Here is a 17360-nt window from a genome sequence, read left to right as displayed (position 1 = left end):
AGCATTTCTTCAATGCAGACCTGATGGCAACAGATTTTATTTATCTGAAAATGACTTTACTTTTACATCTGAAGGATAATATTGCTGGATATAAAATTGTAGTTTGACCTTTTTCTCCCCACAAGACTTTAAAGATATCATTCCATTGTTCCCTGGATTCTGTTGTTTCTGATGAGAAATTAGCTGTCATTCCTGTTATTGTTCCCTTCATGAAATACCTTTTTTCCTCTGGGTGTTTTTAAGATTTAAATTTGATTATGATTGCCTAGATGTGCTTTTCTTTGTATTAATCCTATTGATGTTCATTGAGTTTCTTGAATATGTAAGTTTATGTCGTGAACCAAGTTTAAGAGATTTTTCATCATTTTTAAACTTTTCTCTGTATGCTTTTAGGTCATTTCTATTTACCTATCTTCAAGTTAAAATTATCTTTTCTTGGCAATGTCAAGTCTGTTAAACATATAATGAATTTTTAATTCCAGATATTGAATTTTTCATTTCTAGAACTAGCATTTGATGTTTGGAGAATTCCCATTCTCTTCCTCAATGGCTCTATCTCTTCAATTATATCCATTTTTTACTGTGAAATCACTAACATATTCATAACAATTGCTCCAAAATCCTAATCTGTCAATTCCAATATCTGGATCATCTAGGGGTCTTATTATACTGACTTCTTTTTAAATAATTACAAGTTAAAATCCTCTATTTCAGGAAGCAGATTTGGCCCAATGGATAGGGCGTCCGCCTACCACATGGGAGGTCCAAGGTTCAAACCCAGGGCCTCCTGACCCATGGGATGAGCTGGCCCACGCACAGTGCTGATGTGGGCAAGGAATGCCGTGCCACACAGGGGTGTTGCCTGCGTAGGGAAGCCCCATGCGCAAGCAGTGCGCCTTGCAAGGAGAGGCGCCCAGTGCAAAAAAAGTGCAGCCTGCTCAGGAATGGCGTGGCACACAAGGAGAGCTGACGTAGCAAGATGACTCAACAAAACAAGACATAGATTCCAGGTGCCGCAGACACAGAAGAACACACAGCAAATGGACACAGAGAGCAGACAACTGGGGGAGGGGGAGAAATAAATAAAAAGAAATAAATCTTTTTTAAAAATAAATAAAACAAAATATTCTATTTTATCACATTTCTTAATTTTTTATTGTATCACAGGAGTTGTGCACAAGGTAATATTGAAAAATTAATTACAGTATTTTTTGTTTTGTTTCCTCAAAGAGTACAAGCACTTTCTTCTGTTTAAAATATGGTTTTTCAAAAAGGGCATTATCATCCCAAAGGGGACAAAATTGGTTCTTAGAGGGATGAAAAAAATCTTACTATTTTTATATGAAAAGCACAGATAGAGGTACAGCATTCATAAAGAGATATAAAGTACATCTGTGTGATTAAAATTTCATTGGGTTGGAAACAATTCAAATGTCTACCAACTAATGAACAGATAAACAATATGTGATATATACATAAAATGGAATATTATTCAGTCATAAAAAGGAATGATGTTCTCATACATGCTACAACATAAATGAAAGTTAAAACATTAAGAAACAAGCCAGACACAAAGGACAAATATTATATTGCACTTATTTGAAATATTTAGAATAAGTAAATTGAATGAGACAGAAAGTATATCAGTGGGAAATGGATTTGGCCCAGTGGTTAGGGCGTATGTCTACCACATGGGAGGTCTGCAGTTCAAACCCCGGGCCTCCATGACCCATGTGGAGCTGGCCCATGGGCAGTGCTGATGCGCACAAGGAGTGCCCTGCCACGAAGGGGTGTCCCCCGCGTAGGGGAGCCCCACGCGCAAGGAGTGCACCCCGTAAGGAGAGCCGCCCAGCGCGAAAGAAAGTGCAGCCTGGCCAGGAATGGCGCTGCCCACACTTCCTGTGCCGCTGACGACAACAGAAGCAGACAAAGAAACAAGACGCAGCAAATAGACACAGAGAACAGACAACCGGGGGAGAGGGGGGAATTAAATAAAATAAATAAATCTTTAAAAATAAATAAATAAATAAAGTACATCAGAGGTTTCAAGGGCTGGGGGAAGGGGGAATGGGGAGTTACTGCTTAACTGGTAGAGTTTCTGTTTTGGTTGATGAAAAAGTTTCGGTAACAGATGGTGGTGTAAATGTAATTAATACCACTGAAATGAACACTAAAAAATGGTTAAAATGACAAATTTCATGTTATATATATGTTACCAAAAAAATTAATCTTTTAAAAATTTCATGGTGGATAGAGAGACAATTAGGAAAAAGTATCTAAAGATTACAGTGACAGAGGAAACGGACTTGGCCCAGCGGTTAGGACGTCCATCTACCACATGGGAGGTCCGTGGTTCAAACACCGGGCCTCCTTGACCCGTGTGCAGCTGGCCCATGCGCAGTGCTGATGCGCGCAAAGAGTGCCGCACCACGCAGGGGTGTCCCCCGCGTAGGGGAGCCCCACGTGCAAGGAGTGCGCCCGTAAGGAGAGCGGCCCAGCGCAAAAGAAAGTGCAGCCTGCCCAGGAATGGCACCACCCACACTTCCTGTGCGGCTGACGACAACAGAAGCAGACAAAGAAAACAAGACGCAGCAAATAGACAGAGAACAGACAACGGGGGTGGGGGGTGGGGGGGTGGGGGGGTGGATTAAATAAATAAATAAAATAACAGTGCAAATGTTTAAAAAAAAAAAAAAAGATTACAGTGACAAACTATAATCCTGATTGTACCAAGAGTCAAAATGAACTAGAGCTCTGCTACAGCTTTCATTAGATCATGGTCACCTTTGGTTATCCCAAATTCCAACCTTCCACATTGCTACAGAAAAGCTGAGTTCTTTGATCTTATTAGTATCTGAGCTAAGAGGAGAATGAGCCAGTTTCAGACAATCTGGTAAATCTCTGGATTCAACTCTGGCAAGATATCACAGTCCAAGCATCACATGAATAAACAATACTGCACAACTTCTCTCTGATTTCCAGCACATTCCCCAGCACAGTTTCCTCAATCTGGGAGGAGGAAGGGAATGGATGGAAGATTGGGAAGACTGGTAAATGGATACAGATTGTCATGTCTGGCCAAGTAAGTTATGTTAGAGTTACGAAGTCTTTTGGTACCATCTCCCCTTAAATTTTGCACATGAGCTAAGGGACTATTGCCTGACCTCAGTACAGTAAGCCCTGTAGGGAACCACAAAATTTTTTAAGCAGAAAAAAAGAAATGATATAAGCAGCATTTCTGAGCCAAGAGAAAGGCAAAAAATAAAGAAGAGTAATGAACTAATGTAATGGAGCAACACACTCAAAAAAGAATAAGAAGGGACCCATCTTCCTCTAAGACATATTACAAAGGATGACTGGAATTACAGCAAAATGGCATAATGCTAACAAATAGCAGAAAGAAGGAAAAACACAATTCTTCATTTGCTTCTTCTATATTCTGGAACAAAATTTTTAAATTGGAGGGTAGGGAAATAATGTTTAACAGAAACTAAAGATAAAAGAGAATTCAATCAGAAAGCAAACAGGGAAGCAGATTTGGCTCAACTGATAGAGCATCCACCTACCACATGGGAGGCCCAGCGTTCAAAGCCAGGGCCTCCTGACCTGTTTGGTGAGTTGGCCCATGCACAGTGATGATGCATGCAAGGAGTACCCTGTCATGCGGGGATGTTCCCTGTGTAGGGGAGCCCCATGTGCAAAGAAAGTGCAGCCTGTCCAGGAGTGGTGCAGTACACACGGAGAGCTGACATAGCAAGATGACACAACAAAAAAGAGACACAGTTTCCCAGTGCTCCTGATAAGAATACAAGCCGACACTGAAGAACACACAGCAAATGGACAGAGAGCAGACAACTGGGGGGAGACGGATGGGAGAGAAATAAATAAAAAATAAATCTTTAAAAAAAAAAAGAAAGCAAACAAATTAAAAGCTACAATCTAAAAAACATGAATCTGAGTCTTCAGGCTTTAAAAATTACCTGCAGGGGGACAGCGGACTTGGCCCAGTGGTTAGGGCATCCGTCTGCCACATGGGAGGTCCATGGTTCAAACCCCGGGCCCCCTTGACCCGTGTGGAGCTGGCCCATGCGCAGTGCTGATGCACGCAAGAAGTGCCCTGCCACGCAGGGGTGTCCCCGCATAGGGGAGCCCCACGCGCAAGGAGTACGCCTCGTAAGGAGAGCCGCCCAGTGCGAAAGAAAGTGCAGCCTGCCCAGGAATGGCGCCACACACACGGAGACCTGACACAACAAGATGACACAACAAAATGACGCAACAAAAAGAAACACAGATTCCTGTGCTGGTGACAACAACAGAAGCGGACAAAAACAAGAACACACACCAAATGGACACAGAAAACAGACAACTGGGGTCGGGGTAGGGGAGGGGAGAGAAACTAATTAATTAATTTTAAAAAATAAAAAATAAAAAAATAAAAATTACCTGCAAAGGTACTGAAAAACCTTGCCATTAAGATTCACACAACCAACAGCAAATCTTTGGGGAATTTTTTTTTTCTTTTCTTTATTTATTAATTTTTACTTACAGTCAATCTTCACCAAGCAAAAACTACTAGGAATGCTAGAAGCATTTCAAAAGGAAAGAAAAGAGAAATTTTAAGACAATCTCATACCCCTTACTTTGACTTCAATTCATTCTTAAAAGAGATGTTGGCCTATAAATCCTTAGAAAGAGAAATATGATCATTAGGAGTCACCACGAATTCATTATGAATAAATCACACCAAATCATTTTGATAGATAACTTCACTAGCATATCAAGAATATAACATATTTCTAAACCTGATTTCAGCAAGGCAACTGACAACACTTCTCTTAATCTTAAAGATATAGAAATAGAAGATGAAATGTTACTAATCATATAGGACTGTAGCAGCATGACTGCCTTCACCTACTTTCTATTTAGTTTGCTTCAGTTCAATGAACACTCATAGCATGCCATTTGCCAGGAACTGTCAGATACTAGTAATAAACAGATGAATATGACATAGTCCCAAATTTTACTATACTCAGAGTGTTAACCAATAGACTGGTGTTTGTTTACACATAAAAACAACACCAAGCTAATAGCTAATATTCTTCTGACAAAATCAGGATTCAAAAAAAAAATCACATGGGGAGCAGATGTGGCTCAAGTGGTTGAGCACGTGCTTCCCATATGGGAGGTACCAGGTTCAGCTCCTGGTGCCTCCTAAAAACAGGCAAACAGACAAGCAAACAAACAAGGGGACCAATTCAGGGAAGCCAATGTGGCTCAGTGGTTGAACACTGGCTTCCCACATAAGAGATTCTGGGTTCAACCACTGGCCCTGGTACCTCCAAAAGGAAAAAAAAATCTCTTTTCCATCATATTTCAACAAGCTCAAAACTAACTAGTTCAATTCAATATTCAGTTAAGAAATCTTATGTCCCAGGAACTAAGAATACCAAAATAAATAAGATCTAATCCCTGGCTTTAGAGAGCTCCTAAATTGGTAAAAGGGATAAGTAAACAAATATTTACAATATAATGTGATAAGTGCAAAGACAGCTATATGTATAGGAATCAGAAATGCAGAGGAAGGAATCAATAACCGTTATGGAAGCCTTCACAAGCAATAATGCCAAAGCAGAAGTCTAAGGTATGAATAGAAGACTGAAATGCAGACAATTATAAGCATTAAAATATTACTAGAGTACAAAGTATTGGAAAAAGCACACGCTGCATCATAAGGCTGAATTACAATGGGCCTTGTTAGCCATGCCAACTGTAATTCAATATAAACAGTTGAATATGGGGTTCAAAAGAATTGTTAGGAATAGACTGCTGCTTTGGGAGTCAATAGCTTATAATGGATAATTTAAAACACTGAAAGAATGATTATCCAAAGAAGCCATAGGAGAGGTAGCAGGGTAGAAAGGAAATGGGGACAAGGACAGATTCTTAAAGTATATTAACACTTCAAAAGAATATGGAAAAAGAAGAAAAAAATATGGAAGCATCTAGAAATAAGACATCAGATCAGTGAAGGGTATTTTTAAACTGACAGAAGCTTGGCAAGTTTTTAAACTGGAAATAGGTTGAGAAGGAGCTCATGGAAAGGAAGACACAGAAGCCAAAGGAAATGCAGGGAGAAAGTCATGAAGCAAGTTCCCTGAGAGAAGATCAAAAGCAGGTAGAAGGATAAAAATTAACAAGGTAAATGTGACATTTTCCAACTAGCTGAAGAATTTCAAATGAATAAGTTTAGAATGAGGAAAATGTCTTACCTGCTCATGTGGATTTTAAGCTTTACTCAATACGTGTCAAAATTATAAGGTGGCTGTTTTAATACAATGCACAAAATAGGGGAGCAGCCATTCTACTACATGCCAAATCGCTTTTGGAATACTGTGTTCATTCCTAAGCTCTTCCTTTCAAATGCACCATTAACAAGCACATCCAAAGAACGGCAACCAAGTGAAAAGAGTGGTGGAAAGAACTGAAAATTTAGAGCTCAGAAAATAAGATTTGGGAGCAAATGTAGCTCAAGTGGTTGAACGCCTGCTTCCCATGTACAAAGTTTCAGGTTCAATCTCCAGTACCGCCTAAAAACAAAAAAATAAACCAAAAAGAACAACTCTCACTGGGGAGAAGATTAGCTCAGTGGTTGAGTGCCTGGTTCCCATGTATGAGGTCCTGGGTTCAATCTCCAGTAACTCCTTAAAAAAAAGAAAATAAGAATTAACAGTAACATGATAGTTGCCTTCATGAAGTGGGAAGAGATTCTATATCAGTCTAGTGGAAATCAATAAGTTACCATTAGGTAAACTTTTTAACTCTTAAAGCAATTTGCTTTATTAGCTGTTTATGAAGAAGTCATCTCCCAATTACCAAAAATGTTCAAGCAAAAGTTGAATGTGAGGAAAGATACAGAAGGGAATTCAGCTCTGTGACCTTGTACCTCAAGATTTGCATAGTTTTACCAGTGTTTTGACAGTTAATCATATATTACCTTGGAACTTATCTATTATTATTAAAGTGTTATGTGAGTGTATGTCTAAACACTTACATGTTCTATATTCCTTTACTGTCACTTTGCACTGTAATTATTTATTATGAGGATCTTCAGAGCATTAACCTAATCTTAACTTTTATACCCTCTTCCTCCCTTCCCTAATCCCTAGTCACCTATACCTAGGACAATGCCTGGTACAGAATAGGTATTCTGTCCCCACAGGCGGCTATTTTTCTGGCCAACTTAGCTGATACGCCTGTGTAGCCATCAGACCGCCAGGAACGGCCCCCCCCTGCTATCCCCGCCCTCTCTAGCCAATCCGTCAGCTACACGCCAACCCCTATCAGTATAAAACCTGTAGCACTTCCTCAAATAAACGGACTTGCGCACAGACCTGGTCTCCGTGGTGTCTCCCTACAGCGCCGCGCGTCCTCCGCGCCCGAGAGCCCCCGAGAGCCCTCTCCTGCCTAGGGTCTCTCCCCCTCGCCGCCGCCCGACAGTATTCAGTAAATGTTGTCAAGTGAGTGAAAATATGAATGAAACAGTGCCAGGTACACACACACACAAACACACACATATATACATATATATAGTTATGTATAGTTATGTATATAGTTATATATATAGTTACATATATATAGTATTCCTCACATCCTCACATCATAAATACATATAAAGTCATTCAAATATCTGTTAAACAAATGAATATATGGTAAGCCTTTAGTAAATACTAATTTATGGCGATGGGAATTAAAGTCTCTCTTTTTTTATCAATCACTATCAATAATACCACCAAAACTCCATGATATTCCTCTATCCATCTCACTTACCTGACCACAATGCCAACCGAAAGAGGTATTTCTGAGTAAATGCCTTGTTAGGCAAGTTCAGAACATCCTTTCTAGAATTACTAAGGCAATGGTAGAAAGCAACTGTAAGCCATGACTCAATGGAAAGGATCATACTTTCTCCTTGGGTAACAACAGCTTCAACTGCAAGACTCCCCACTATCAGCAGGGAGCTCTTTTCAGCTATCCTCATGAAGGTCTCCTAAAAATTTCAATTATGACCGCAAATGGGGAAGTGGATGTGGCTCAAGCAACTGTCTACCATATGCGCTCCTGTCTACCATATAGGAGGTCCAGGATTCGATACCCAGGGCCTCCTGGTGAAGACAAGCTGGCCCATGCAGAGTGCTGCCCTGCACAGGAGTGCTGGCCCACAAGGAGAGCTGGTGCAGCAAGGTGACACAAAAAAAAGACACAGAGGCGAGACGATGAGAGATGCAGCAGGTCAGGGAGCTGAGGTGGTGCAAGAGAATGATCGCCTCTCTCCCACTCCAGAAGGTCCCAGGATCAGTTCTCAGAGCCTGCCTAAAGAGAATACAAGCAGACACAGAAGAACACACAGTGAATGGACACAGAGAGCAGACAATGGAGGGAGGGGGCAGAAATAAATAATCTTAAATAAATCTTAGAAAAGAAAAAAAAGACTGCAAATGGAACTGAGTCCTAGGGCCAGCTATGTATGTCACAACTGTCCTATCATCAAAGGTTGACTTTGTATCCGTATCAAGGCAGAGTGCCTTCAAGACCAATCCCTTAGAAATGTCAAGGCTCTGCTATAAGGGAGGAAGGGAAGGAGGGAGGAAGGAAGGAAGGAAGGAAGGGCGAACTAGCCTTCCAGTACACATGCCAAGAAAGAATGTGGTTGTTTCTTGGCATATTAAAATTTTTATCTTGGCAAGTTAGACTACTCTTAGATTATGGGTAGGATTTATGATCTAACAAAATGTTCAAACTTAATAAAAAATATACTTCACTTTGATATTAATCCACATTTTTAACTTTATATACTCTCCACATGTACGTAAATGGCAGACTAATAAATTATGCCATAGTTCTCCACTCTTAAAAGAAATGACACATATTTAAACATTATCACATGCTGTTCTATTAAGACAATAAATCAGATTATCTAATAAAAAGTAATGGCAAAAACAGGTGTATCAATACACACAGAAAACAATGTCATTTAATTGGCTTTTTCTTTTTGTTGAATACATCTTTGCACCTTTTTAGTTTCTGATTTTGTGAAAATATTGTGTAAAAAAAAGAGCTATTAGCATCTCTTGAGCAAAATAGCATTTCGCTTCTGTTACTCATATATAGTAGATGAAGTTAACGCCTTACGAGTTTCCACTTTTTATCTTGCTTAGAAAAATTCATTCATTTTAGTAACCCTTTATTTTAAGGCCAGGGCTGGGAAAGGGGTGTGGCTCAACCAACTGGGCTCCCATCTACCATATGGAGGTCCAGGGTTCGATGTCCAGGGCTTCCTGGTAAGGATAAGCTGGCCCACATGGCAAGCTGGTCCACGCAGAATGCTGGTCCACACAGGAAAGCCGCCCCGCACAGGAGTGCCAGCCAACACGGAGGGCTGGCACAGCAAGATGGCACAACAAAAGACACAGAGGAGAGAAAATAAAAAGATGCAGCAGAATAGGGAGTTGAAGTGGCACTAGAAGGTCCAGGGTCGGTTCCCAGAGCAGCCTAATGAGAATACAAGCAGATACAGAAGAATACACAGCGAATGGACAGAGAGAGCAGACAGCGGGGGAGACGGGGAGGGAGGGGGGCTGTTAACATAAATAAAAAATAAATCTTTAAAAAAAAAAAAGACTAGGGCTAAGTGTTTTTACAAATAAAATTTAACTAGCAAATTACTTTTAATTTTCCAATGACAGAAAATATAGACAAAAACATACCAACTATTATGGTAAAAATACTATGACTATGATTACTTTCCTATTACTTCCTTGTAACAGTCTCATCACCACGCCTCTAATTCTATAATCCATTAGAAAATGGAGGTACTATCCTAAAATTTACAATCACCACAAAGTCATTTCTATTTTCGTAGAACATCTTTTTACCTCTCATTTTGGAAAAGTCCAAGCATATACATGAGAAGAGATAACAATAAAATGAATAGCCATGGATACAACACTCTACTCAACAAATACCAGGTCACAGCCAATCTTTTTTCACTTCATAAACTCTTCCAAGATTGTTTTGAAGTAAATTCCAGATACATAACTTCATTCATAAATATTTCAGTATATACCTCTAAAGAATAAGGACTCTTTCAAAATAAATAATACCACAATTACTATAGTCTCATACTTAAAAAACAGAATTATTTAGTATCATCAAATACCCCAGCTATTTCTTACTACATTATCAAATCACTAAGCAATGTTTTCCACTTCTAAAATATAATGTAGTTGGGATAGTTCAGCTAATGTGTCAACTTATATGCAGTACAGTTGAGTACCATTAGGCAAAAATATATATACGTCTGTTATTGTTTTTATTTAGAAATTAAGTATGGTTTAAGGTGATGTATATGGTTGCCAAGTTGACAAGAGATGGACTGTGATGGTTAGGTTAACATGTCAACTTGGCCAGATAATGTTCTGAGTTGCTTGGTTAAGGAAGAACTGGGCTAACTGTAATAAAAGGCATTTCATGGACTTTAATCATGAGTGCATTGATTGAGTCTATGACTGCTTACATCTACAATCAACTGAGGAGACTGCCTTCAGCTATTAGTGACATCTCATACAAAAAGCTGAAGACCTTAAAAGGGGAATTGATTTCACATTCAGAGAGATAATTCCCATCTCTACTTCAGACAGCCAGCTTAGCCTGAGGAATTCATGGAGGACCTTCATCAGGCTTACAGCCTCCCCCTATGGAATTTGGACTTGTGCATCCATGTCGCATGAGACAATTTTATAAAATCTCATTGTCCTGGTATAATGTAGATGAGGGAATCTACAGGCTTAGAGAGACTGGAATGTGAGAATGGATTTACCATTTAAGGCTTGCCCACCCACCCCAGGAATGTCCAGAGAACATACCTTTCACCAGGACTGTGAGAAATAAACTTGTGAAACTAACTCCATCTTCCCTGAAGAGCTCTGTGGTTGCTCCTCTCTGCAGGTCTGCTATTACTGTGCAAACTGCTGTCACTAAACTAGGACAGTTCAGTCCTAGGGGGATGATCAGATCCTGGACTGGCAAAAGCCCACCAGCAGCACTTAATAGTAAAAGATAAGGTAGGTGTGGCTACCACAACGAAAACCAGACTAAAAGCAGCAATAAAAATTGTCTGAGTCACACAGACCTATGGGCTTTGGCTAACAGATAATGTTACCTAGAAGTAAAATAGATGGGAAGTCTACTTAATTCCTACGTGATCTGTATAAGCAGAAGAATGCTAGGTCAAGTGAACAAGAGTCTAACTTGATTTACAGATACAGAGAGTCACAGCGCCATAATCGACCCCGAACTTGAGACAGTTTACAAACCCAGAGCCCATAGAATGAGGGTAAGGCCAGGTCCCTTCAGGGAAGGACCAAAATTTATACTGCCAAAAATTTATACTGCTACTTCTGAGAAGATGGCAGACTAGAAAGACAAAGGACTCTCTTCTCTCTCAGAAAAATATCTAGAAGACAAGCTGAAATGGACTAGAAAAAAATCTTCTAGGGTTGAGGACACCAGGCGAAGGCTGGACACTGCCCAGAAGAGAGAGGGGAAAAAGAAAAGAATGGCAGTGGCGAAACAATTAGTTAAAACCAGCAGCTGCTACTACAGGCACACTACCCTGTACTAAAGACACTTTAGAATTCTCAGGCCTCTGGACCTGCTACAAACAAAGAGGACTCCAGGGATCCATCAAACCAGGAAAGGGGAGAGAGAATGACATAGGCTAAGGCTGACTCAGCTTTTGACCCACAAATTTTATCTGCTGTTTCCCATGAGCAATTCCATACTAGGTAGGGCCAGTCATTGTTTGGTTTGAGAGCCAACTGGGAACTAAAGATATCCCAGACTAAAGAGATCCAACCCTCCCAATCTCACTCTCTACTAACCAGGACTGAATGTTGAGGACACAGAGGGGAGTGGATTTATTTCCTACCCAGGAAAAGGGAAGGAGCTGCCAGCAAAGGGTGAAGAACTGTCTCTGAGAAAGTTTGAGTTCCTCCATGCAGGAACCTCTATCACATTGATTCAGTCCCTGTTGCAGCAAACACACTCCGACCAGACACTGAACTGAGATGGCTGCAAAAGAGGACCATCTACTGGCAGATCAGGGAAGGATATGTGAGAAAAGTAAAATTAAGTAAGAGAGGCTTTTTCTAGCCTTTACAGCCTTCCTCCCCAAGGCCCTAGGAAGTGGGTCTGCAACACATTACTGGGTCAAGAGCCCAGTTTTGAACAACAGAGACAATCCTAACAATCCAGGTTGAACCAAGAATCAAAGAGCAGCAGTAACACACAGCCTCCTGCCACTAAATCCCTGTGAAAGATAGAGAGATTGAGCATCTGAATATACTACCACATAAACAATTGCCTAGAAATCAGGTAAAAAATTACAAGCCATACTAAGAAAATGGAAAACTTGGCCCAAGAAAAGGAATATATCAAAGCCCCAGAAGAGATGCAGGATTTGAGACAACTAATTAACAAGATGCACAAATTTCCAAAATCAAATTAATGAGTTGAAGGACAATATGGCTAAAGAGATAAAGAACATCAAGAAGATACTAGAAGGAAGTGGACTTGGCCCAATGGATAGGGAGTCCGCCTACCACATGGGAGGACCATGGTTCAAACCCAGGGCCTCCCTAACTCATATGGAGCTGGCCCATGTGCAGTGCTGATGGGCGCAAGGAGTGCCCTGCCACGCAGGGGTGTCCCCTGTGCAAGGGAACCCCATGCACAAGGAGTACACCCCGTAAGGAGAGCTGCCCAGCGTGAAAGAAAGTACAGCCTGCCCAAGAATGGCACCGCACACACGGAGAGCTGACACAACAAGATGATGCAACAAAAGGAAACACAGATTCCCAGTGCCGCTGATAAGGATAGCTGCGGTCATAGAGGAACACACAGCAAAAGGACACAGGACAAACAACTTGGGGGAGGGGGGGAGGAAGGGGAGAGAAATAAATTTTAAAAATTAAAAATTAAAAAAGAAGATACTAGAAACAGAAGAAAAAAGTGAAAGAAAGCAAAAAAAAAATTTTTTAAAGATACTAAGTGAGCAGAAAGAATATGAAATTCTGAATAGAAAAATAACAAAGCACATGGGAATGAAAGACAATAGGTGAGATCAAAAACACAGAGGCATGCAACTGCAGACTCAAAATGATAGAAGAAAGAATTGATACCAAAGACAGAACAGATGAAATTGAAAAGAGAATAGAATAGAAAAAATGGAGCAAGAGCTCAGGGACTTGAGTGACAACACAAAATGCAAAAACATACACGTCATATGAGTTCCAATAGAAGAAGAGAAGGAAAGAGGGCAGAAAGAGTATTTAAGGAAATATTCACTGAAAATTTCCCAAATCTCATGAAAGAAATGACCTTATATAGCCACCTTACAGCATAGCCCAATGGGAATAAATCCAAAAAGACCTACTCTAAGACACATATTATTCAGAATGTCAAATGTCAAAGATAAAGAGAAAATTCTGAAAGCATCAAGGGAGAAGCAAACTATCATATATGAGGAACACCCAGTAAGGCTTAGCATGGATTTCTCACCAGAAATGGAGGCAAGAAGACAGTGGTATGATACAATTAGCATACTGAAAGACAAAAACTGCAGCCGAGAATTCTTAATCAAGCAAATTATCCTTCAAATACGAAGCTGAGTATAAACATTCACAAACAAACAGAAACTAAGAGAATTTGTAAAAAAGAATCTACCTTTGCAGGAAAATTTTAAGGAAGCCTTAGAACCTGAAAGAAAAAGACTGGAGAGAGAGACTTGGAGGAGAGCATAGAAGAAAGAATAGCAGAATTGATAACAAAAACAATAAAAAGGCAAAAAACATGACATGACATAGGAAAAACAAAGAATAAAATGGTGGAAGTAAATAAGGCATTTACAGCAATACCATTGAATGTGAATGGATTAAATTCCCCAATCAAAAGACAGGATGACAGGATAAAAAACACAAGCCATCCATGTGCTGCTTATAAGAGACTCACCTTAGACCCAGGATACAAACCAGCTGAAAGCAAAAGGTTAGAAAAAGATACTCCATGCAAATAGTAACCAAAAAAGAGCAGGGGTAGCTATACTAATATTGAACAAAACAGACTTTAAATGCAAAAGAGTTATAAGAGATACAGAAGGCCATTACATATTAATAAAAGGGACAGTCCAACAGGAAGATATATTCATAAATATCTATGCACATAACCAGGATGCCCCAAAATACATTAGACAAACTTTGGCAAATTGAAAGGAGAAATAGATATCTTTACAATAATCATTGGAGACTTCAACACCCCACTCACATCTTTAGAGAGAACAACTAGAGAGAAGATCAAGAAGGAAATAGAGAACTTGAACAATGTGATAAATGAGTTAGACTTAACAGATATATACAGAACGTTGTTGCACCCACACTCAACAGTTTATACATTTTCTCAAGTGCCCATGGATCTTTCTCCAGGGTAGACCACATGTTAGGGCACAATGTAGCTCTCAATAAATTTTTTTAAAAAGATTTTAATTATACAAAAAACTTTTTCAGATCATAATGGAATGAAGCTGAAAATGAATAATAGACAGGAAAGAGATAAATTCATAAATGTGAAGGAGGCTAGACAACACACTCCTAAATAATCAGTGTATCAAAGAAAAAATTGTAAGTGAAATCAGTAAATATTTTGAGACTAATAAAAAGGAGAACACAACTTAACAAAAATTATGGGATCACCAGTGAAGGCAGTCTTCAGAGGGAAATTTATAGTCCTAAATGCCTATATTAAAAAGGAAGAAGAGCTAAAAGCAAAGATTTAACTGAACAACTAGAGGAACTAGAAGAAGAACAGCAAACCAATCCCAAAGCAAGCAGAGGGAAAGAAATAATAAAAATAGTGCAGAAATAAATGAATATGAAAAAAAAAAACAGAGAAAATCAACAAAACCAGAAGCTGGGTCTTTGAGAAGATCAGTAAAATTGGCAAACCCTTAGCTAGACTAACAAAGAAAAAAAGAGAGAGAAGATGAAAAGAAATACAAACAGAAATGAAAGGGGGGAGGTTACACCCGAACCCACAAAAATAAAAAGGATCATAAGAGGATATTATGTGAAACTGTATGCCAAGAAACTAGACAACTTAGATGAAATGGACAATTCCTAGAAATGCAAAAACAACCTACACTTATACTACAAAAAATACAAAGACTTAACAAAACAACCACATTTAAAGAGATTGAATCAGTCATAAAAAAAACCTAACCAAGTCCAGGACCATATGGTTTCACAAGTGAATTGTACCAAGCAATTTGAAAAGAATTAACCACCAATTCTGTTTAAACTCTTCCAAAAAAACTGAAGAGGAAGGAAAATTACCCAACACATTTTATGAAGCGAACATCATCCTAATACGAAAGCCAGATAAAGACACCACAAGAAAAGATAATTACAGTCCAATCTTTCTTATGCATAAATACAAAAATTCTTAACAAAATACTTGCAAATCAAATCCAACAGCATATCAAGGAATTTATTCCTACTATGCAAGGACAGTTCAAGATAAGAAAATCAATCAATGTAATTTACCACATTAACAAACTGAAGGAAAAGAAAACAGATGATTATCTCAATCGATGCAGAAAAGACATTAGACAAAATCCAGCATCCTTTTCCTTAATAAAAAACTTTGAAAGAAAGGAATAGAAGAAAATTCCTCAATATGATAAAAAGGCATATATGAAAAACCCAAAGCCAACATTGTACTCAGTGGGGAAAGGTTGAAAGCTTTCCCTTTAGGATCAGGAACAAGACAAGGATATCCACTGTCACCAATGTTATTCAACATTGTGCTAGAAGTTCTAGCTAGAGCAAGACAAGGGGGAAAAAAATTAAAGGCATCCAAATGAGAAAAGGGGAAATAAAACTCTATTTGCAGATGACATGACCCTATATTTAGAAATTCTGAAATGTCTACAACAAAACTACTTGAGTTCAGCAATGTGACAGGATACAAGATCAACATGCAAAAATCAGTATTGTTTTTGTACACAAGTATTGAACAATCTGAGGAGGATATCAGGGGGCTAAATCCATTTTCAACAGCAACAGAAAGACTTGAATACCTAGGAATCAATTTGACCAAAGAAGTACAGGATAAAAATGCAAACAATTATAAATCAATGCTAAAAGAAATCAGTGAAGTCCTAAACAAATAGAAAGACACTCCAGTTCATGGACTGGAAGAGTAAATATCATGAAGATGTCAATTTTACCCAACCTGATTTCTAGATTCAATGCAATATCAATCAAAATTCCAACAGCCTACTTTACAGGAATAGAAAAGTAATTACCAAATTCATTTGGAAGGGAAAGTACACCCACATAGCCATGTTGTTCTAAAAAAGAACAACATGGGAGGAATTTTACCCTGACTTTGAAACATATTACAAAGCTACAGTGATCAAAACAGCACGGTACTGGCATAAAGAAAGACACAGCGATCAATGGAATAGAATTGATAGTCTGGAAATAAACAGTCACCTTACAGTCAACTGGTTTTGTCCATGTTAACGGGACAAAACAGTCTCTTCAACAAATGGTGCTGGGAGAACTAGATATCTATAATCAAAAGAATGAAAGAGGACCCCTATCTCACTCCATATACAAGAATCAAAATGGATCAAAGACCTAAATATAAAAGGCAGAACCACAGGACAACCAGCAAGATGGCAGCAGAGTAAGGAGCTCCTAGACTCAGCTCCTGCTACAGGGCAGTTAGCAAACACCTAGAGCTATCTGAAGCACCTATTTGGGGGATTCAGGAAACCAGAAGAGCATCCTGCCACATCCTTGAAGGAATGGAAGGAGGAGACTGCCCATCTGCAGAGAAGAGTCATAAGTAGAGTGCTGATGCCCCAGAGGCTGGTGCCCATCCTCCACTGGAGGCACAAGCCACCTCAGGAGCTATTTTGCAGCTGGAATTGAAAACTCTACTTCCCAAAAACAGGGGAGAAAGAAACGATTGGGCACCAACTTCAGCTACTGAGTAAATTCAGCAGGCAAAAGCATTATCCTGAGAACAGCTGAAGTTTGAGCCTGTCCACGTCAGAAAGAGGCCAGTAGCCACCATCTTAACTCTGCACCAGGCACGAGGGGAAGCAGGGCGGACTGAAAAACACAGTGCTGTTGGGCACCAGCTTCTTTCCATCCAGATCAGATTACAGCTCTAGCCTAGGGCCAAGCTCGACCTCCGGCAGGGAGGAGCCTGGCAGACCCTGCACTAGTCTATCCAGG

At 39.5% G+C, this 17360-nt stretch overlaps 1 protein-coding gene across 4 annotated transcripts in view; it reads right to left on the bottom strand.

Moving 5' to 3' along the window:
* The window catches only part of FAF1 (Fas associated factor 1), a 573725-nt gene that overhangs the window by 536624 nt on the left and 19741 nt on the right, over positions 1–17360 (bottom strand). For 3 of the 4 annotated variants that reach the window (XM_071217456.1, XM_071217457.1, XM_071217455.1), the window contains exon 2: positions 6627–6701. The exons of the other annotated variant lie outside the window; for it this stretch is intronic. In XM_071217456.1, the coding sequence (XP_071073557.1) occupies positions 6627–6701 (75 nt within the window). The remainder of the gene's footprint in view (positions 1–6626; positions 6702–17360) is intronic. 4 annotated transcript variants of the gene reach the window in all.

The sequence above is a fragment of the Dasypus novemcinctus genome, chromosome 9, assembly GCF_030445035.2.
Source record: "Dasypus novemcinctus isolate mDasNov1 chromosome 9, mDasNov1.1.hap2, whole genome shotgun sequence".
Classification (NCBI taxonomy): domain Eukaryota; kingdom Metazoa; phylum Chordata; class Mammalia; order Cingulata; family Dasypodidae; genus Dasypus; species Dasypus novemcinctus.
The sequence above is the reverse complement of the archived record's forward strand: the minus strand, read 5'-3'. Positions and strand labels throughout refer to the sequence as shown.